The following is a 23537-nucleotide window of genomic DNA, read 5'->3' on the forward strand; positions in this document are numbered from 1 at the left end:
TTGTTCAGTCTGGGAAGTAGCATTTTTTTTTTTTTTTGAGACGGAGTCTCGCTCTGGAGTGCAGTGGTGCAATCTCGGCTCATTGCAACCTCCACCTCCTGGGTTCAAGCGATTCTCCTGCCTCAGCCTCCTAAGTAGCTAGGATTACAGGCGCTTGCCACCATGCCCGGTTAATTCACCCGGCTAATTTTTTGTATTTTTAGTAGAGACGGGGTTTCACCATCTTGGCCAGGATGGTCTTGATTTCTTGACCTCGTGATCCACTCACCTTGACCTCCCAAAGTGCTGGGATTACAGGTGTGTGCCACCGCTCTCAGCCAGGATTTTTCTTTTCTTTTTCTTTTTTTTGAGAGGCCCCCTCTGTTGCCCAGGCTGGAGTGCAATAGCATGATCTCAGCTCACTGCAACCTCCACCTCCCTGATTCAAGCTAGTCTCCTGCCTCAGCCTCCTGTGTAGCTGGAATTATAGACACGCGCCACTACACGAGGCCAATTTTTGTATTTTTAGTAAGATGGGGTTTCACCATATTGGCCAGGCTGGTCTCAAACTCCTGACCTCAAGTGACCCACCTGCCTCGGCCTCCCAAAGTGCTGAGATTACAGGTGTGAGTCACAGCGCCTGGCTGGAAGCAGCATTTCTATATTAGGAGACATGATACGTCATTTTCTCTGTAAAGAGAAAAGTCTAGATCAACTTTTCTCAACCTCAGCTTTAGTAACATGTGGCCAGATAATTCTTTGTTGAGAGGACAGGGGTGTCCTGTTTGCTGGAGGGTGTGAAACAGCATCCCTGGCTTCCACCCACAGATGCCAGTAGCATAACCATCCAGTTAGGGTAACCCAAAATATTTCTCCCAATACCAAGTGTCCCTGGGGGTGGGGAGGACAAAATTGCCCACCTGTTGAGGGGCACTGGCCTCGACAGAGTGCTTAGCCAAGGCTTCGGGGAGAGGGATAACCTTGACGCCAATGACCAGGCTGCAGCAGGTTGCAGATATTTTACTTTATTATTTTATTTTTGTGGAGAAAAGGTCGTTCTTTGTTGCCCAGGCTGATCTTGAACTCGTGGGTTCAAGCAATTCTCCGACCTCAGCCTCCTAAAGTGCTGGGATAGAGGCATGAGACACCACCTCTGGACTCACAGATCATTTCTGGAGTCCAGTGGTTACTCCATCCTGCCCCTAAAGAAGGTAGAGAAACATCATCCTGTCCTTAAGGAAAAAGTTTTTATTTGTTTTTTGTTTGTTTGTTTATTCTGAGACAGAGGCTTGCTTTGTCACCCAGGCTGGAGTGCAGTGGCACGATCTTGACTCACTGCAACCTCCACCTCCCAGGTTCAAGCGATTCTCCTGCCTCAGCCTCCCAAGTAGCTGGGATTACAGTCATGAACCACCATACCAAGCTAATTTTTGTATTTTCAGTAGAGACAGGGTTTCATGTTGGCCAGGCTGGTCTCGAATGCCTGACCTCAAGTGATCCACCCACATCGGCCTCCCAAAGTGCTGGGATTACAGGTGTGAGTGAGCCACAGTGCCTGACGAAGGACAGAGTTTTTAAAAGACTAACCTTTGTAACTAAGGGGAAATTCCACTGGTTATTCAGTAATTTCTGAAAGGGTGGGCTTCCACAGTTGACATAAGTCAGCTTTTTGAGACATAGTGTAGAAACAATAATACTGGCACCATTTACACTCTGGGGTTCCAAGCATATGCCCGGCACTGTGGCAGGCACTTACATACCTGCCTTCATTGGATTCTCGAAATAGGGCACAGTGATGGATTCTTTTTTCTTTTTTAAAAAAAAGTCTCACTATGTTCCCAAGGCTGGTCTCAAACTCCTGGGCTCAAGTGATCTTCCCGCCTCAGCATCCCAAAGTGCTGGGATTACAGGCTTGAGCCAACGTGCCAGCCAATGATGGATTCTAACAGGCCATTTTAAAGATGAGGGAAACTAAGGCTAGGAGAAGGGAATGATGGCCTCAGGGCCACACAGCTTGGGAGTGCAGAGCCCAAGTTCATCTCACGCAAATGCAGAACAAATTTTCTGATAGAAACAGTGGGGCAAGCACTTCAGGAGGCCGAGGCAGGCAGATCACGAGGTCAAGAGATCGAGACCATCCTGGCCAACATGGTAAACCCCGTCTCTACTAAAAATACAAAAATTAGCTGCGCATGGTGGCGTGTGCCTGTAGTCCCAACTACTCAGGAGGCTGAGGCAAGAGAATAGCTTGAACTCGGGAGGCGGAGGTTGCAGTGAGCTGAGATCCCGCCATTGCAGTCCAGCCTGGTGCCTGGCGACAGAGTGAGACTCTGTCTCAAAAAAAAAAAAAGAAAGAAAGAAAAGAAACAGTGGGGAAAACAGTGGCAGTTTAGGGAGGATGGGCCATATTGTCGTTGGAATATCCAATTTTCTCCTATCTGCCAAAAAAAAAAAAAAAAATCAAAAAAAACTAGAAGAGTAAAATATCCAGTAGAGGAATTGTGATTTGAAACTAGGGTTCTGGGCCGAGTGCGGTGGCTCACGCCTGTAATCCCAGCACTTTGGGAGGCCAAGGTGGGTGGATCACAAGGTTAGGAGTTTGAGAACATCCTGGCCAATAAGGTGAAACCTGTCTCTACTAAAAATACAAAAATTAGCCGGGCAAGGTGGTGCACGCCTATAATCTCAGCTACTCAGGAGGCTGAGGCAGGAGAATTGATTGAACCAAGGAGGTGGAGTTTGCAGTGAGCCGAGATCGCACCACTGCACTCCAGCCTGGGTGACAGAGCGGGACCCGGTCTCAAAAACGAAAAAAAAAGAAAGAAACTAGGGCTCTGGTTTAAAGCCACAAAACCTCAGTTCACACTAGCTTAAGGAAAAGGGAAGGTCAGAGGGAGTTCATTAGCTCATGTATTTCTTTTCATATCCATGGGATGTCCCAGGCATGACTGATCCAGGCCTGGGACTAGGTACCATCACCAGGTCTCCACTTCTGCCCTTGGCTCTGCCATGTTAACTTGATTCTCCAATGCAGTGGCAAGAAGAGCCACCAATACCTTCAGACTTATGTTCTACCACGTAGCAAACCCAGCAGACTCTCCTGATGGCTCTAGCTCTCAAGTAACCAGCATGGGGTGCTATGTACATTCCTAACCCAATCATGGTAGCCAAGAGACTAGAATGTATTCATTGGCCAGGCCTCAGTCACCCACCCGGCAGATGAATGGATAAAGAAAATGTGCTATACGCAATGTAGTACTATGCTGCCATAAAAAAGCATGAGGTCCTTTCATTTTCAACAATATGGATGGAACTGGAGTCATTTTGTTAAGTGAAATAAGCCAGGCACAGAAAGATAAACTTTACATGTTCTCACTTACTTGTGGAAGCTAAAAATTAAAACAATTGAACTCATGGACATATAGAGTAGAAGGATGGTTACTAGAGGCTAGGAAGAATAGTGGGTGCGGGGAAATGGGGATGGTTAATGGGGACAAAGCAATACAAAGAATGAATAATACCTATTTGATAGCACAACAGGGTGATTATGGTCGATAATAATTTGTACACTTTAACTAAAAGAGGCCAAATGCAGTGGCTCATGCCTGTAATTCCAGCACTTTGGGAGGCCAAGGCAGAAGGATCACCTGAGATTAGGAGTTCAAGACCAGCCTGGGCAACATGGTGAAACTCCACTTCTACTAAAAATACAAAAAAATTAGGCGTGGTGGTACGCACCTGTAATCTCAGCTACTGAGGCAGGAGAATCACTTGAACCCGGGAGACAGAGGTTACAGTGAGCCAAAATCAAGCCACTGCACTCCAGCCTGGGCAACACAGTGAGGCTCCAACTCAATAATAATCTAAAAAATGAAATAACTAAATGAGTAAAATAGATTGTTTGTAACAGAAAGGATAAATGCTTGAGGGGATGGATACCTCATTTAACCTGATGTGATTATTATGCATTGCAGGCCTGTATCAAAATATCTCATGTCATCTAGAAATATATACATCAGGCTGGGCATGGTGGCTCATGCCTAGAATCCTAGCACTTTGGGAGGTCGAGGGGGGAGGATCACCTGAGGTCAGGAGTTTGAGGCCAGCCTGGCCAACATGGTAAAACCCCATCTCTACTAAAAATATAAAATTAGCCGGGCATTGTTGTATGTACCTGTAATCCCAGCTACTCAGGAGGCTGAGGCAGGAGAATTACTCGAACCCAGGAGGCAGAGGTTGCAGTGAGCCCAGAGTGAGCTGAGATCATGCCACGGCACACCAGCCTGGGTGACAGAGCAAGACTCTGTCTCAAAAAAAAAAAAAAAATACACACACACACACACACACACAATATACATATATAATACACCTAAAATTAAAACATAAAAAAGTTTATATATGTATATATACATATGTAAAATATATATACTTATATACATATATAAAAATATATACATATACACACAATGTATGTATTATATATATGCCTTAATTTATATATATATACCTGCCTCAGCCTTCTGAATATATGTTATTTATAAATATGTACAAATAAATATATACATATATACCTAAAATTAAAAAATAAATTTTTTAAATTAAAAAAAAGAAAGAAAATTCAGGTGTTTATGACCAGATGACACACAGCAGATGCAAAAATCATGACATGGCAGCAGGAGCTTCGCCATTTGGACCAGATCATCTGTGTGTTCTTGAACAAGGTGCTGCCACCTCTCTGAGCCTTGGTTTCCCCATGAGTCAAAGGAAGCAAGAAAACCCCAGCTGATGAGACTGTGCATGGCAAGAGTCCCGCACATGCTCAGGGCAGAGCCAGTGCTCAATAAAACCAACTCCTGTCTCTGCAAACCAGAGAACACTGGCCAACAGGGAGCAGGGTTGAAGACTGGGGCAGAGGGTGGAATGGGGAAAGGATTTCCTTTGTGGCACAAAGAAGGTAAAGTGTTTCTTCATCTCATTGTCTCAGCAGCTGTGGCCAATCATTACGTGGCTAAGGACAAACCCCAGACACAGCCCTGGCCCACCCATTTGTACAGACAGAATATTATAAATTGGGTACTTGAAAATTAGGACCTGCTTGGCATGGTGGCTCATGCCTGTAATCCCAGCACTTTGGGAGGCCAAGGTGGGCAGATCACTTGAGGTCAGGAGTTTGAGATCAGCCTGGCCAACATGGCAAAACCCCATCTTTACTAAAAACACAAGAAAAAATTAGCCGGGCATGGTGATGTGCACCTGTAATCCCAACTACTCAGGAAGCTGAGGCAGGAGAATCGCTTGAACCTGGGAAGGAGAAGTTACAGTGAGCCGAGATCATGCCATTGTACCCCAGCCTGGGCGACAGAGAGAGAATCCGTCTCAAAAAAGAAAAGAAAATGAGGACTAGGAATGCCAGGGCTCTGGCTTTCAAACACTCTCGCCCTGGTCCCCAGCGTGGCACAGATCCCAGCATCAGAGACCTTTTCTCTCCTCTGAACACCCTCCTCTGCCTCCATGCCTTACCTTCTGCTTTCTCTCCCACAGGGCTTCCAGAGTGACCGGTCCGCCACCTGTCCACCTATCTGTGCTTGTCTCTAGTGGTGGCACAGTTTGTGCTGTCCTGCCTTGCAGATCAACCTTCCTTCTAACCTAAAGACCCTCAGCAGTCTGTAAGTCACCGAGTTCCAACCTCATTCCTGTTCCACTTTGAGGTCTCAGTCTTCCTCATGTGACCAAAAGTCTAATTTTGTATTCATTTAGCCATCTAGCAAAATGTGAATTGCATTTCTACTTGATGCCACCATTGGCAGACTTTTTCTGTATGGGGCAAGAGACTCTGTGAGCCATATAGTAATCTCTGTGGCAACTCCTCAACTCTGCCACTGAACACAAAAGCAGAATATGTCAACAAATTGCATAGCTGTGTTGCAATAAAACTTTATTTGCAGCAACAGGCAGTGGGCTAGATTTGGTCATAGTTTGCAGACCCCCCTCTATGCCCCAGCAAGGGCTTAAGGATCTATGGTGAACAAGCAGATAGAGTTCCTGTTCTCATGTAGCTAGTGGTCAAGCAGGGGAACCAGACATTACTCACATAATTAAATATGTTGAAAATTGGCTGCGCACAGTGGCTCATGCCTGTAATCCCAACACTTTGGAGGCCAAGGCAGGTAGATCACCTGAGGTTGAGAGTTCAGGACCAGCCTGGCCAACATGGTAAAACCCTGTCTCTACTAAAATTACAAAAGTTAGCCAGGCATGATGGCACACGCCTATAATCCCAGCTACTCGGGAGGCTGAGGCAGGAGAATTACTTGAACCCTGGAGGTGGAGGTGGATTGAGCTGAGATTGTACCATTGCACTCCAGCCTGGGTAACAAAGAGCAAAACTCATCTCAAAAAAAAAAAAAAAAGAAAGAAAATTACCCCTGGGGTAAGTGCTCTGTAGGAGTTCATGAGAGTGTTACAAGTAAGACTGAAGCAATCTGTGAAATCAAGAAATAATTCTTTTGAAGAAGAGACTGATCCGACATCATTTAAACAGATGTTCAGATGGACTGGGTGCAGTGGAGCATGCCTCTAATCTCAACACTTTAAGAGGCCGAGGAAGGAGGCTGCTTGAGCCCAGGTGTTCTAGATCAGGCTAGGCAATGTAGTGAGACCCCTTCTCTACAAAAAGTTTTTTAAAAATAACCAAATGTGGTGGTGCATGCCTGTAGTCCCACTGCAGAGTAGCTCTGTGGAGTCCCATAGAGTAGCTCTGTGGAGGCTGAGGCAGGAGGATTGCTTGAGTCCCAGAGGTAAAGGCTACAGTCAGCTATGATTGCACCACTGCACTCCAGCCTGGGTGACAGAGCAAGATCCTGTCTCAAAAACAAAATTTGCTCAAATGCTTAAGAAATATAGTTTAAACTATCATAGGAATCTTTCTTCGCCTACCAGAGTGGCAACAAAATTTAAAAATTGAAAAGCTGTGATGGCAAAGATGTGGTGAAATGGGCACCGTCATGCCTTACTGATAAAGAGTACAGACTGGTGTAATCTCCCTGGAGCACCTGACAAAATCTCAGGACAGGTCTCTCTCCACAGCATTTGCTGAGGGATATTGTCAAGGACCTCATTGTCTTCATTCTGCAGGGTCCCTGCTTTGAGAAGCAAAGGTTTTGGTTTCAGTACAATCAGTGGTTCTTCTGAGCCACGGTTACTTCTCACCTTGTGGACATTGTCAGTCCTATGGCCCAATCCCTTTTTGCCCTGCCTGCTGGGAAGCACCAAGCTCATTGGTGTGTACCTCTGGGAAGGAGACAGGGCACCCCGACGTGTACTTTCAGTACTAAATACACAGTAAGGGCTGGGTGCAGTGGCTCACACCTGTAATCCCAGCACTTTGGGAGCTGAGGTGGGCAGATCACTCGAGGTCAGGAGTTTGAGACCAGCCTGGCCAACATGGTGAAACCCTGTCTCTACTAAAAACACAAAAAAAATTAGCCAGGTGTGGCGGTGTACACCTGTAATCCCAGCTCTTTGGAAGGCTGAGACAGGAGAATCGCTTGAACCTGGGAGGCAGAGGTAGCAGTGAGCCGAGATCACACCACTGTACTCCAGCCTGGGCAACAAAGCAAAACCCTGTCTCAAAAAAAGAAAAAATAAAATACAAAGTCAGTTCATCCTGTCTTCCTGCCCTTCCCACATACTCACCATGGGATGTGAGACCAAGACTTCCCCCTTCTCCACTTTTGTCTGTTACAGAACCCCTGTGCAGAGGCGGGGGCATCCTTCCCCCTCCAAAGCCATGTTCTGGTGGGTTTCTGGGTAAGTAAAGTCACAGGGAAGGGTTGGGGGGTGCCTCACCCACCTGCATTTGCTACACTGATTCCCACCCATGGCTCTTCCCCTGCAAGGCTCCCCTCATGCTCACAAAGGCCAGACAGGCTTTCTCCATCCCAGCCTCGGTACTTTCTTCTTTTCTTCTTCATGTTTGGTGTCCACCATCTGCATCCTGTTCCCACCCGCTTGCTGGAGTGAGATCTGGATTTGAATCCTGCCTCTGCCTCTTAGCAGGCCATGTCACAAACTCCCAGAGTCTCAGTTTTCCCCTCTGTAAAATGGGATGACTCAACCTTCATGAGTGGGAAAGTGCTTAGTGCTGGCACACAGCAGGTGCTTAATAGTAATAGAATTGTCTCCACTACTTGGCTTCAGTCATTCCACCAGCATTTAATAAGCACCTACTATATGCTAAGCACTATGGGCGAGGAGATAAAGGAGCAAGTGTCTACTTTCTGGAGGCTTCCAGGCAGATGGAGGAATCAGCTGCCTCTCCACAGCCAGTTCAGTTGGCACTTGAGGACGTGCCACCTCCTGACCACACTGCATTCAGACCTCAGAAGCACCAGACATGTGGAGTTGAATACTGGCCCTCCCACTTCTTAGCTGTGTAGCTTTGAGCAAGTTACTTAACCTCTCTGTGCCTCAGTCTCCATTCCTTCAAAATGGGATTAATAATAGCACCTACCTCATAGGGTTGTGAAGATTAAATAAGATCAGGCCTGTAAAGCACTTAGAACAGGGCCTGGCACATAATGAGTGTAAGTGGTTATTATCATTTTTTATTTGTTAATTTTCTTTTGAGATGGAGTTTTGCTTTTGTTGCCCAGGCTGGAGTGCAAAGGCGCCATCTCGGCTCACCACACCCTCCACCTCCCAGGTTCAAGCAATTCTCCTGCTTCAGCCTCCTAAGTAGCTGGGATTACAGGCATGCGCCACCACACCAGGCTAATTTTGTATTTTTAGTAGAGAGGGGGTTTCTCCGTGTTGGTCAGGCTGGTCTCAAACTCCCAACCTCAAGTGACCCACCTGCATTGGCCTTCCAAAGTGCTGGGATTACAGGTATGAGCCACCATGCCCAGCGTATTCTTTTTTTTTTTTTTTTTTTCTGAGACGGAGTTTCGCTCTTGTTACCCAGGCTGGAGTGCAATGGCGCGATCTCGGCTCACTGTAACCTCCGCCTCCTGGGTTCAGGCAATTCTCCTGCCTCAGCCTCCTGAGTAGCTGGGATTACAGGCAGGCGCCACCGTGCCCAGCTAATTTTTTTTTTTTTTTGAGACGGAGTTTCGCTCTTGTTACCCAGGCTGGAGTGCAATGGCACAATCATGGCTCACTGCAACCTCCACCTCCCAGGTTCAAGCAATTCTCCTGCTTCAGCCTCCTAAGTAGCTGGGATTACAGGTGCCTGCCACCACACCCAGCTACTTTTTGTAGTGTTTTGTAAAGGCAGGGTTTCAGTGGCCAGGTTGGTCTTGAACTCCTGACCTCAGCTGATCTGCCTGCCTCAGCCTCTCAAAGTGCTGGGATTACAGGTGTGAGCCACTGTGCCTGACTCACCCTCTACTTTTCAGTGATTTTATAGAAGTGGCAGAATTTAGTCCACAGGGGCTCTGGAATGAGCCTCTGCCAACTCCTGGTATCCCCAACCAACATGAAAATTACAGGTCACCCAACATTAGAATTAGAAGGTAGAAACATTCTCCAGAGCAGTTTGAGAATCCTCCCATAAACAACTGACAGAAAGGGGAAGGATGGGGTTATACAAAGACCAGGCTCTGTCAGCTTCTGAGCCAACCGACTGCACCCAGAGAGAACTTTGGTTTTCTGTCTGAAATATTTTGCAACCACTGGGTGAAGGGAGAGGGCATCCTCCTGAGAGGTCACGCAACGGCCACCTGCTGGTGGGGTCAGCTTCACAAGTTATGTTTGGCGCACATGGGGCTTTATGGTTGTTTGTATTGTTTTGTTTTTAAATAAGTTGCCAGTATTTAAAAATTTGGAGAGATCACATAAATATCTGGAATCCAAGGCTGGGCGCAGTGGCTCACGCCTGAAATCTCAGCACTTTGGGAGGCCCAGGCAGGCAAATCACATGAGGTCAGGAGTTTGAGACCAGCCTGGCCAACATGGTGAAACCCGTCTCTACTAAAAATACAAAAATTAGCTGGGCGTGGTAGCGAATGTCTGTAATCCCAGGTACTGGAGAGGCTGAGGCAGGAGAATCGCTTGAACCTGGGAGGTGGAGGTTGCAGTGAGCCAAGATCACGCCACTGCACTCCAGCCTGGGTGACAGAGACTCTGTCTCAAAAAATAAATACAAATACCAATAAATAAAGATCTGGAATTCTAATCTCTCAAAGTAGATCTGGCAACACTAGGCCACGTCTTCACAAGGCAGTAGGAGACTGGTTCGGGTAGAGTCTACAGCATCTGACAAGGTGTGCAGATTTCAGTTAGCCGCAGTCCCCACCTCTTTCTTTCCTTCTCTCTGTCTTGCTCTTTCCCTCCCTTCCTCCCTCCCTTCCTCCCTTCCTCCCTCCCTCCCTCCCTTCCTCCCTTCTCTCTGCTTCTGTCACCCAGGCTGGAGTGCAGTGGCACCATCTTGCCTCATTGCAAGCTCCACCTCCCGGGTTCAAATGATTCTCCTTCCTTAGCCTCCGAAGTAGCTGGGACTACAAGTGCCCCCCACCAGATCCAGCTAATTTCTGTATTTTTTGTTAGAGGCTGGGTTTCCCCATGTTGCTCAGGTTATCAGGCTGGTCTCAAACTCCTGACCTAAAGTTATCTGCCCACCTCGGCTTCCCAAAGTGCTGGGATTACAGGCATGAGCCTCCGCACCTGGCCTCCACCATTCCCTTTTGTATCCCCAACTCACACCTTGCCCATGCCACTCATGCATACCTCCTGCCTTGCCCCATGGTTATTTGTAAGTCCTGCACTAAATGGCCTTCAGTCCAGAGACCAGACATCAGACAGCAATCTAGACCTCTTCCTTGATGGGAGGTGAGACCTCCAGGAGAGGAAAACACCTGCTATGGAGCCTGTGACTCCCTAGCAGTGACATATGAACACAGTGACTGTCCACGCAAACAGCTAGAACAGAACTGAGCAAAATCTCCAGCCAGAGTATTATCTTTCTAGGAGTGATATTATGAATAATAAGTGGACACCCACTGTGATATTAAAAGTAATATTTCTCTAGTCTATATCACAGTGGCTGTACAATGTTTGAGATTATTCTTAGTAACCCATACTACGAATAAACTCACAGGGTGTACACACAGGGTATACACCCATGGTAATATTAAAAGTAATATCTTTTCCTAGGATATAATGAATAATTTCACAGAGTGTACATCCACTGTGATATTACAAGTAATGTCTCTAAAATATTACAAATAATCTGAAAGGGTATACATCACTGAAATATTAGAAGAAATATCTTCCCAGGGTATTACAAATAACATCACAGGGTATACACACATGGTGTACACCCATTGTGACACATGTGTTTGTGCAAATCCACATGGCCTTTTCCTTTTCAGGGGAGTCTAGTATTTTACAACCACCCTTCCCACATCAGAACACAAGCAGACACATGTTCAGGTTTCCACATGTGAGAAACGGTCTCAAGGGGACAAGTTTCTTGCATGGTCCATGTTTCCATAGGGCCCCCTTTCTGACTTTTGCTCCCCTAGGAGCCAGGAGAACGGAGGAGCTAACAGAGATGGGGCACACACACTGGGAAGCCAAGCACGTTAGATTTACTAGGGTCATATCTGCAGGTGAGGTAACAGCACACACATACAGAAATCCATGGGCAGAGATGCCACCCCAGCATCACCGTCAGACACCAAAGCAGCAGGAGGGCTCAGGAAGTGGCTTTGGAAAGTTCTCGTGAAAATCAAAGGGCAGCTTTGGTGCTCAGAGATTCAAACAGAAAACTATACAAAACCAACCCATAAATATATATATTATATATGTGTATACATATAAAATTGCAAAATAAAAGCCCAAGAAACTAACCATCAATCTGCACATCAGTGGCTCAAAAAGTGTTAGCATAGAGAAAGGCAAAACCATTTGTGGGGGTGGTGCATACTCCAGGGGGCTGGCATTTCAGTAGCAGAAAGAGTATTTACATGGAACCCCTATTTGAAACCTCACAATACTAGGAAAAGCTAAACACAGACAATGTATGTACAAGGGAAGACAGTAAGTAGTACTCTTGCGTGACGATTGTCAGACACAGACATTTCACTGAAACCATCCATAGCTTTAGCGAACACTGCACTCTATCTAGACTGGGTTCCTGCTAGCCTGTACCCCAGCCAGGCGATCTTGGCTCTGGACCATAGGTTCTCGCCCACCCTGCCTCTTCCTGGGGAGGGCAAACACTGGGATGTTGGTTGCAGCATAAATTGCAGGAATTTAAAAGTGGGGCAGTCCTCGGTTATCAATCAGTCACCCACAAAGCAGGACCAACAGGTGTGAGGTGGAGTGGAAGTGTGGGGGTGGGGTTCCCTGAAATATATTCCCATTTTATAATGTGTTTCAAGTGTGGCCTCTCTGCCGTAGGTCCAACTGCCGCCCTCCTTCTGATTCACTTTAAAAGGGGAGATCTGGCCTTTGAGTTGTTAAACATTATACAAGATAATTTACTGGGGAGAGAAGAGTTTAGGGTCTTTCTACAGTTATTCTCCCATCACCCCCCAAACTCTTACATTTTCTTTAAACTACCTAGAGATAAGGAATTTGCCGATCACAGCTGGCCTCAAGTCTGGGGCACAGTGGCTGAGGAAAGGAGCCCTGGACCTGACTCTACTAGAAAACCACCAGCGCTTTCTCACACTGTGCCTCGGACTCTGGCTCTACCCGAACCCCTCACCTGCACCAGTTTCTCCCCCATCTTCAGGTCCCAATTTCTTGTAGCAATGACCCAACTTTTGGGAAAATCTAGAAGGCAAGTGGCATCAAACATCAATATGGCCAAACCTAATACCACCTGTGTGTGAACCGATGGGAACCATTGTTTCTGTATATTTAAGAACACTCCCAACTGAAGATTCTTCCTAATTGTTCCTCAGAAGAAAAGCCTACATTCTCAAGGGAACTGTCTCTATAAAAACGATGATAGGTGTTCTCCACTAAAGGACACCCCACCTGAGGTCCCCACACTGCTTCCTGGTGAGCATGGCTGTTCACTGAGAGAGGTAAAGGGATGTTGGGCATGCCTTGGTGACTGAGCTCTACATCTGGTCTCTCATTTATGACAGAAAGCGTGCCACATCTGAATAGGCTGGGTGGACAGGGCTTCTGGAAGTAATTACACTACCATGTATGCTTTCTCACATTATGGTGCAAGTGGACATGTGCACCGATAACCAATGTGCACATTTCATGAGCTTAGAGTCACTACATAGGCCTCTTACTTCTTGCACTAAACTATCCCTTTGAGAACAGATGTAAGAGAGATGATAGGATGCCCCACTGGCTTTTAAATTGTAGGGTGCCCTGTCCTTTCTGTGGGAGTGGAGAGCTTAGATTTAGCCTCTCCCTCATTTCTTCTCAGACTCTTTGAGTGCTAAGGTCTTAGAGAGTTCAGCTGAGCTCAAGTGATGAGAGAGAATGTAAAAAGACCTGTTTTCTCTAGGCTCAGAGTCAACTGCAACTGTGACAACCAACTCTAGGGCTTCTGCTGACCCGCATGTGTAAAATGAGTAAAGGGTAAATGTTCTCATTTGTTCATTAGTGAAGAATTGATTACCCTTGTCCTCCTATAACTAGAACATAAAATTCACACCAAGAAAAAAATGTCAGCCGGGCACAGTGGCTCATGCCTGTAATCCCAGCACTTTAGAAGGCTGAGGTGGGTGGGTCACCTGAGGTTAGGAGGTCGGGATCAGCCTGGCCAACACGGTGAAACTCCGTCTCTACTAAAAATACAAAAATCAGCCGACTATGATGGCAAGCCCCTGTAATTCCAGCTACTCAGGAGGCTGAGACAGGAAAATCCCTTGAACCCAGGAGGCGGAGGTTGCAGTGAGCCACGATTGTGCCACTGCACTCCAGCCTGGGTAACAAGGAGCTAAACTCCATCTCAAAAAAGAAAAAAAGAAAGAGAGAGAGAAAAGAGAAAAACATATCAGGGAGACCTATGGGGAGGCTGTGTGACTATCCTCCATATACCTTCATGGAAAAAATTGAAAATTAGCTTTAAACTTTCAGAGGCGAATCATGATGTTGAGCGAATGGTTCTTTCAAATTCATGGTAATCAAAGAAGTGGATTTATAGCACTTTCCCCCACACTGGCAGTAGCCCTGTTACAACAATGCCAAATATCTGAATGACTGTCTTGCCATGTCACTATGAGCAAGTGACAGCATCATCCACAGGGAATGGGATTCAAGTTTAGTCTACATGGATCAGTGGCAGAGGGCAGCGCTTTACAGTGGGATTCTTAATGTAAGAACTTACTGCTCTTCATCCAATTTCCCTCAAGTCCTTTAAAAAGAACTTATCTGTTCACAGAAGCAGCAGCTTGTTTTAGTTATAGGAGAGTTGAGGGGGGTCAACTGGCCAAAGTAGGACAGTTACTTGGGTCGCCGGCAGGCCAGCAGGCACTCTTAGGGAGCCCAGATCTGGGCTAGAGGATGTCTCTTCTTGCACTTTTGGGGGAAGCCACATGTATGGATGGTTCTCCCACACCACTGTTCGGTGCAGCCAACGCCGCGTGGGGAGTTGTTGGAGCTAAGCCTGTCTCTGTGCAACCATTAATCTTTCTTTTCCTCTCCCTCTTGCCTGCCTTCCGATGGAAATCAGCTCAGAAACCTCTCCACTTCCCAGCTCAGCCAGCCACAGAGCAGCATATTGGTTCAAATATTATCCCTTTTCTCTGGCATTTCCAAGCACAGTGGCTCAACTAGACATGAACCTACTGCCCACCAAATCTAAGCTCTTGAATACACATTTTTCTCCAGTCAGATACTGGTCAAAGCTTTCAGCCAACTTTTATCCAAAGCCAAAGAAAATGCCCTTTCCTTTTCTCCTGATAGCCTGTGGTTTTGTTTGGACCACATGTCTATTTCTGTAGCATTGGGTGCATGTTCTCAAGACATTCTAGTCAAGGGAAGAAGAAACGGGAGGATGGCTCGACACTTCTCCCAGAAATTCTACACCAAGACAAAATAAAACTGGAAACATTAGCTCTTTGAATGCTCCCTTCCCCTTGTCAAAAATCCCTCTTAAGGTGCTTTATCCAAAGACTTTTATGGAAATAAATTTTGTGTCAAGAAACTATTTGCTATAGAGGAAACATCATGTGAGGCAGGCCATCAAATATGTTTTAGTACTGACATTTCAGAAAGGCCTCATAGCTCCCAGGCCACCATCCTACGCCCATCCAGTCCACAGTCTCCATTCAGCCATCAAAGGGATTTTCCTAAAATGCAAGTCTGATCATGACTCTATCCTGATTGAAAGGCTTCAGTGGCTCCAAACCCCTTCCATGACAAGTCCGGCTCCTCCACACTTCCTACCAGTTTCTGTAGGATTTAACCCTGCCCACCTGTGAAGGGACCCCTCAACCACCCAGCTTAGGTGTCATGCTCTGCCAATGCCACACTGCTCAGAGGACCCCATCATGGCGTTTCATGCATCCACACCTTTGCACACGTTCTTCCCTCATCGTGGCATGCCCTGCCAACCCTTCCATTCTACTGGAAAATTCCTCTGTTTTAAAACCCTAACAGCCATTGCTTCTCTCAGGGTTTCTCTGGTCTCCAAGATAGTTAACTGTTGCTTCCTTATGCCACCTTGGTACACTTGCCTGTGTTGCGATTTGTCTATACACCTACTATGCTCATGAACTTCTTGAGGGCAGGGACTATGCCTATCGTCATGCCTGGCCCTTGACCCAAGTTCAATGCATGTTTTTGGAATACATGAGAAATGAATCAATTGATAGGTTCATCAATCAAAAGGAGGTGTACCCTATCACATGAGAAATGAACATGAGGAATGAACCAACTGATGGGTTCATCAATCAATAGCAAGTGGGCCCATGGCATAAATGCTAAGAATAATGCTGCAGCAAGACTCCATCCAACATTTTGACCTAAGCGAGGCCTCACTGTTGTCATAAAGGGAATAAAGAGAGTGTGTTGAATGCAGAGGCAATCAACATCACCCCTGAACTACAACAACTCACACATGAAAGGCTGCATCAGAGGTCATGTTCACCATTCTCGCAATATTGTTTGCCACTTATTATTCTAGTCATAATGATGGCTTTCTTTCAATGTCAGAATAATCCCTGGTGGTCAGTGGATGCTTAACAAATACCAGAAAGGATGAATGAATAAATGTGAAATCTACTTTTTAAAAGAAGGCATCAAGGGATTGGCTTTTAAAGGCATTTCCCATATGACAGATTTTTCTGAAACATCAGGGCATTGTCCCTCCTAAAATTTGACCTAATCAGGAAGTAGAACAGAGACAGAGCCAGGGGTAGCAGTTAGGACCCTGCATTGGACAGACAGTGTCAAGTTTACCTTGGTCCTAGGTCAGTTTCTTTCCTTCTCAAGAAATAGTCAATTATAGATGGTATTTCTTGTCCCAACAAGAAGGCTCTTGCCTCTCCTTTGTCACAGGTACACAGTAGCATCACCACAGTCCACATTGACCAGGAACTTCACATATACTGATGAGAATGAGCACAGGGAATTTCCTACCTTTGCTTCAAGTGCTAGCATTATGCAATGGAGACCAGTCATGGAGACAAGTCCTGGATGAAAACCACCACCCCTGGGGATTAAAGTTGTCTGTTCACCATAGCTGTTAAGACCAAGGGCTCCGGTCTCAGGCTGACCTGGGTTCAAATCCAGGATCCAGATTTTTTTAGCCAAGTCAGCTGGGACAAGTCAATTATCTTTTCAGGGGGTCAGTTTCCTCACCCACAAAATGGGAATGATCTTACCCACCTCAATGGATTACTATGAGGGTTAAAGGATGTAATATATGTGAAGCCTGCACAGTGTCTATAGATAATAAGTGCTCAAAAGTGGAAAACTATGATTAAGAACTTTCAAAAATATTTTCAGTCAGGTCAAATAGGAAAAATAGTCAGGTCAAAAGGAAAAATATTCTTTCAAGACACTGTGCTTTCAAGAGAATGGATTGTCTAATTTTTAGGATCCAACAATCCTCATTAAGCAATGCCCCGCGGAAGAACATGAGAAGACAGTGTTGGCATTTAAAACAATAGCTGTGGCCATTACGAGGCCCCAGGATGGACAGACAGGGACAGGGACCCCCAGCATTCTCTGAGAGCTGGTGCAAGAGGATTAACCCTGAAGGGCTCATTTCTGATTCTCCTCTGCTGGACCTAGAGTGACTCAAAGTTGGAACCTCAGAGGGTGCAAGTCAAGGTGCCAAGAGTAAGATGCCAGTTTCAGTCTGTAAGCAAATGCTTCTGGGGGTGAGGGAAAGTCAGGGGACACCTGACTGCTGGACAGGAGTGGGGCAGGTACAGCGCATTGCTCCAGGTGTCATGCAAAGCTAGAAAGTCATAGCATTCCCTCTGTTGTTTTGATCCTCCTTGCACAACCCAAAGCCAACAGAAGACTTCAACTTCCCCAATTTTCCGCCCTGAGCATGAAACAACTTTTTCCTATGCTAAATTTGGTTTTAGTTTTGAAGTGCCTGAGACGCACAATTCAAAGGGGTCAAGTTCCTGGCCTCTTATGTTGATGAAACCATCCCAAATCCTCAGCTTACATGGCTTGCCCTTATGCCTACCACCGCTTACAGCTCTTCCACCCATCATTCCAGAGGTTCCATGAAGAAAGCTCAGGGTTAATGTTTGGGGAAGTACAAGCTAAGCCATCAGCCCTTGGGAACAAAGATTGCTTTCTGTTGGAGGGGTCAATTTGCCTGGTTACTTTGAACAGCAGGGCAGGGATACAAAGAGGAAAAGAGAAGAGATTTTTAAATGTAGAGATAGCTCCATCCACAGGAGATTGGATTCCTGTGAAGAAATGGGCCTTACTCAGGGGAAGCCTCGACCTGTCTGACTTAGTCTGAGCCTATGAGAGCTCCCGGCCCATTTCTGGCCTTCTTGCCCTAGGCTCAGATTGGTAGGCAGCATCTGAACAAAGGCGGCCCACAACTAGGCAGTGTTATGTAGTAGAAGGAGCACTGGACTGGAAGTCAGGAGACCTGAATTCGAGTGTAGGCTCTGCCGCTAACTAGCTGTGTGACCTTGGGCAAGTCACCTGATTTCTCTGGGGCAATTGTAAAATGAAGGGTTGGTCAGGCGATCTCTAAGTTCCCCTTCTGAGTGTGATCCAGGGCCCTACTCTATCCCTCCTTGGCCCTGTGCTTGCAGGGACAGAGATGGGAGAAGGGAAGGGGAGGAGAGAGAGGAGGCAGGAGGGAGCCCAAGGGTGTCATGAATCAGGACTCCACTTTCTCCTTCTTTTTGCTCTTTTTCAGGAAGGAAGGGGTTCGGAATTTCTTTTTCTTCTTTGAGGGAGACTTGGAAGGTGAGCCCTCTGGGGACATGGGGCCGCTGGTGACCGACTCGGTTTTGTCCTTAGAGGTATCAACATCCGTGTCAGCACTGGTGGTCATCTGGCTCAGGCCTTTGCTGAGGATTTCCTCTGCCGTCTGCTCCTCCTCCCTCCCGTTGACCACCACCCCTTCTGGCTGGGTTGTTTTGGGCTCTGTGGTGGTGTCTTTGCTTGTTTCTGTCTTCTTAGCACCTTCTAGAAAAAGATCAAAAGATATGACCTGTAAGAATTCATTTAGATGAGAGCGTCCACCTGGGACTAACAGAACAATTTCTAGGAAATCTATAAAGTTGATCCAGAGCAAGGGAAGGGCCAGCCTGATGTTGAGGGATGGCTCTCAGAGACAGATGGAAGGACTGGGCTCTGATCTGCACCCCTTCCACATGGCCTGTCCTGGGAACACCCCCTTGTAAGTCGGCAGCTCTGGGCTCTTGTCTATGAATTTAGATGGATATTGATGTCTGAATGTGGCAGGGGGCCCAGCTAAGGTCCAGTTCAGAATTTTTCTAAGCAAGAAGGAAGAAACAGACACAGAGGAAGGAGAAGGTGTGAGGTGTACAGCTTGGTGGAGACATCTAAGAATTGCTGTAACCAGTTCAGTTTCACCAATAAAAATATGGAAATTACATGTTTTCATTTTCTACACCAGTGATGAACTTTGAGAAATATGGAGAGTATCTTCCCAGCTGGCACAGGGAGAGTGGAATTCCCTGTAAAACACAGACCCTGTATTTCCAAGATGTGTTAGTGAAAAGGGAAGACCCTTGGTCAGCCCATTCTAGCAGCCACTGGGGCCCCCAGGTCTTTATTCCACCTGGGAATCTGTTGGGATCACTGCCATGTTCAAGGCCAGAGTTGTTCAGGTCCCAGAAACCAAACCCTCCTGCCACCCTTTCTCCCGACTCCCCACTCTCACCCAACCCTGCTTCCACAGAAGCTTTCAGATGCCTGGGTGGGGTGGGGGTTGGGGAGATTGTAAAACCACAGACTGAGAAGTAGAAAGCAAGGCATCATCCGGTGCCCCTCCTCCCCCCGTACAGCTAAGAAGGCCAAAGAACATTGTACAATGGTGGGCAGACCTCGGCTTACCAACTTGTGTTCCACTTCTTCTCACCATGTGAACTGAAAGGAATGTCTGTGAGTGAGTGTGTATGAATGCGGGTGTGCAAGTGTGTGAGTGTGAGGGTGTGCAAGGGTGTGAGTGACCATGTGTGAGGGTGTGCAAGGGTGTGTGTGTGAGCAGGCAAGTTGTGTGTGTAAGCATGAGTGTGTGGTGTGTGTGGTGTAAGCATGTGAAATCAATGTGTATGACTAGTATATGAGTGTGGGAGTGTCTACAAATGTGTTTGTATGTACAAGTGTGTGTGAGTGTACATGAGCATATGCGAGGGTGTGAATGTGAATGTGTGAGTCAGCGTGTGACACGCCTGTGTGGTGTGTGTGTGATATGCACATATGAATGTGGCGTATGTGTGCTGCCACATCACAAGAAGGAACCCAGCCTGCTGGGGTGTATGGGAATGTGGGTGATGTAGAAGATATAATCTGTGTTACAGAGGGAGTGGGTGAAGGATTCGGTTTTAGGAAAAGCCTGAACTCTTAACAGGGGTGAAGTCTGGGGAACTGCATGGTTCCATGGAGGATGGGACAGACTGGGGTAACTTGTGGACAGCTAGAGTGGACTAGTGAACTACCTGGACCAGATCTCCCTGTAACAAAGTCTTCCATAACCCCTGACACTGCTGGAAAACTCAAAGTGCCTCCCGCAGACCACTGCAGAGCACCAGCTCCCTCTTGGTAGCAAAGACCCTGGCCACTGCTCCCAGTCTTCCCACTGCCCAGCTCATGTCCTGTCATCCTCATCCAGCATCCCCTTCCATCCTGCCATGTAATCCTGTGGCCATCACCTGGCAATACTCTTGAAAGCCATAAACCAGGCTGTCCACTCTTCTATTCCCACTTCACCTGCTTTTTGCCATACCAAGCTGCCGGTCCCTGCACCTCTCACTGTCATCCCAGCCCATTCCCTTCTGCAAGGTCCTTCTCTCTCCTCTGTGTCCCCAGCCTTCATTCCATATAATGAATCGGATTGAGTGTTACTTCTTCCTTCAAGTCTTTCCTGATCCTGATTCCCACTTCCAGGTAGAGTTTATCACTCCTTCCTTTCTGCCTCTGCTATCTAAACTTCCATCACAGCATCTGCAAAATAATCACATTTGTTTGTTTGGTGTTTTCCCAAGATGGAGTCTTGCTCTGTTGCCCAGAACTTGAGTGCAATGGTGCAATCTCAGCTCACTGCAACCTATGCTTCCTGGGTTCAAGCAGTTCTCCTGCCTCAGCCTCCCAAGTAACTGGGACTACAGGAGTGCACCACCACTCCTAGCTAATTTTTGTATTTTTAGTAGAGATGGGGTTTCACCACGTTGGCCAGGCTGGTCTCGAATTCCTGACCTTGTAATCCGCCTGCCTCAGCTTTCCAAAGTGCTGGGATTACAGGCGTGAGCCACCGCACCCAGCCCACACTTGTTTTTTTATGTCTATCTCCTCCCCCTTCAAAACTGAAATAAATTAGGGCAAAATTGTGTCTAATGACCTATGTAACTAGCTCACTCAGAAGGCACTCAGAAAAGGTCTGTGGAATCCATGAATGGTAGAAAGCATAAGCAAATAAATGAATATGTGAATGGATTTATTCTAACTAAGCCAATACCATCACCTCATCTTTTCTTGCCTATCCCAGCCTGAGCCTTCTGAGCGGAACTGGATCCACTCATGTAAACGAACACCAGCCCTGAGTGCTAGCCTTGGTCTCCTGTGCCTGCTGCCCTGGTCCCCACTCTCATTTTCCTGGGCTCTTGTAGCTCCATGGCTCTGCAACTTCAACCCAGATCCTCACTGCAGGGCCCTCACCTGGATGACACATTAGGACGCATTTCTCAAGCTTGACCCTTGGTACTCTCCTCTAAGATGGTTTGGGCACTTGCCTTCTGGCTTCATGAAGACAACTGGATAAGAGGGGCTCTCCCTTTCTGTCCAAGTGTCATTTCCTGCCTGGTGGCAAAGAGTATCCTCACTCCGATGGCATCCTTCAACCATGCCCCTCATTCATGTCCTTTTGCCCACACCTGCCCTGCTGTCAACCTAATCAACAGCCTCAGGCCCTGGTGTGTGTCTGGTTTAGGAGAGCAACAATCAAGATTCTTCTCACCATGTAGAAAGTGGGGGCCACAGATAGTGGATCTGCTATGATTCAGAGAGGCTCCACATCATGAATTGTTTGAGGAGTCATGGTAAATGGAAAATGGGGCTTGAAGGAGCCAAGTTCCTAATTAAGGTCACCACTCCTTCAGCTATAGAGTCAGAGACTACTGGAGGGTTCCACTGGCCAAGAGAAGGGACAGTGCTCCAGAAATAAACATGTGTTAGGCCCCTGGAAATTACTGCGGACAGGCTCTGAGAGCCTAGACCCCTCCTCTGTTAACAGTTAGGTTGAAGACTAGGCTGAGAGAGGCCCCAGGAACTAGGATCAGATGAGAACTCAACTTCCAGCCTCTTCTAAGAAGAACCTCTGGCTTTCTCTCCTGAATGGGGAACTTGGAGCTCTGGGAATAGAGGATATTGTGGGAGTGAGTAGAGTGGAGCAGAAGCTGGAAAATGGGGGCTCTGTCCCAGGATGGTGACTGGAAAGCTAGGGGAAAGACAGGAGGCATTGGGGGAACAGGTGACGGGAGCAAGACTGGATTCAGAAGTCAGGGTCCACACCCGGACCCTGTACATTGGGAGACAAAGGGCTAAAAGGCTTCTAGAGGCTGGAGGAGGAGGGGGCTTCTGTGGGAGGCGCAGAGCTGGTTTGGACACTCTGCCTCTCCAACTCCATTTCTCACTAGACCACAGCCTCCAAAGAGTGTCTCTTGGCCACCAATGATCATGTGGTGGTTAATTTTAAGGTATCAACTTGACTGGATAACGGATGCCCAGATAGTTGGTAAAACAATATTTCTGGGTGTGTCTGTAAGGGTGTTTCTGGAAGGGATTAGCGTTTGTTTTGTTTTGTTTTTTATTTTGAGACAGAATTTCGCTCTTGTCACCCAGGCTGGAGTGCAATGGCACAATCTCGGCTCACTGCAATCTCCACCTCCTGGTTTCAAGCGATTCTCTGTCCTCAGCCTCTGGAATAGCTAGGATTACAGGTGTGTGCCACCATGCCCAGCAAATTTTTGTATTTTTAGTAGAGATAGGGTTTCACCACGTTGGCCAGGCTGGTCTCAAACTCCTGATCTCAGGTGATCCACTATCCTCAGCCTCCCAAAGTGCTGGGATTACAGGGGTCAGCCACTGCATCAGGCCAGGATTAGTATTTGAATCAGTAGCCTGAATACAGAAGATCTGCCCTCAACAACATGGTTGGACACCATCCAGTCTGTTTAGGTACCTCTCAAATAGAACAAAAAGGTGAAAGAAGGGCAAATTCTCTCTGTTTTTGAGCCGGGATACCCATCTTCTCCTGCCCTCAGGCTTACAGCTCCTGGTTCTCAGGCCTCAGCCTCGGACGGAGTTATACCACTGGCTTTCCTGTTCTCCAGCTTGGAGACAACATACTCTTCAGCCTCCATAATGAGGCAATTTCCCTAGTAAGTCTCCTCTTATCTTTCTACATAACCTGTTGGTTCTATTTCTCTGGAGAACCCTAATACAATCCCCTTCCAGGAATGCCAGTTCCCCCAGCTTCCTAGGCACCGCCCCTGCACAGCCCATTCCACTCCTCTCTGCCACTCCAAGCATGTACCTATCCAAGGTCTGGCTCAAGTCACACTGTCTCTGTACAGCCTCCCCTGACACTGGTCAATGAGTTCACCTTCTTCTAAACACACTGCTCATCTATTCATTTTGCACTTGGGTATGTCATTCTTTTTTTTTCTTTTAAGAGTCTATTCATCGCCCAAGTACACCATTCAGGACAGAAACTCCGTCTTTTACTTCTCTGAAAACCATCATGCAGCTCAGTGACAACATGCTTATGCCATGTTTACTGCTGCTGACATTTGCCGAGTAAGGGCAGGTAAAGGCTCAAAAGAGGATGCCTTGTGTCAGCTCAGCAGCTGGGCTCTTCTGCGGCTGTGCACTGGGATGAAGACACGGGGAACGAATATGACCTTGCCTAA

General features: G+C 47.0%; 1 protein-coding gene across 3 annotated transcripts in view; it reads right to left on the bottom strand.

Moving 5' to 3' along the window:
- Positions 1-11548: 11548 nt before the first annotated feature.
- ADD2 (adducin 2) overlaps positions 11549-23537 on the bottom strand; it is a 113199-nt gene continuing 101210 nt past the window's right edge. For all 3 annotated transcript variants that reach the window (XM_012475671.2, XM_012475673.2, XM_012475672.3), the window contains exon 16: positions 11549-18570. In XM_012475671.2, coding sequence (XP_012331094.1) covers positions 18260-18570 — 311 coding nt within the window. In that variant the 3' untranslated portion in view covers positions 11549-18259. The remainder of the gene's footprint in view (positions 18571-23537) is intronic.

This window comes from Aotus nancymaae, unplaced genomic scaffold, assembly GCF_030222135.1.
Source record: "Aotus nancymaae isolate 86718 unplaced genomic scaffold, 86718_ANA_hifiasm-v0.15.2.pri h1tg000057l, whole genome shotgun sequence".
Lineage (NCBI taxonomy): Eukaryota > Metazoa > Chordata > Mammalia > Primates > Aotidae > Aotus > Aotus nancymaae.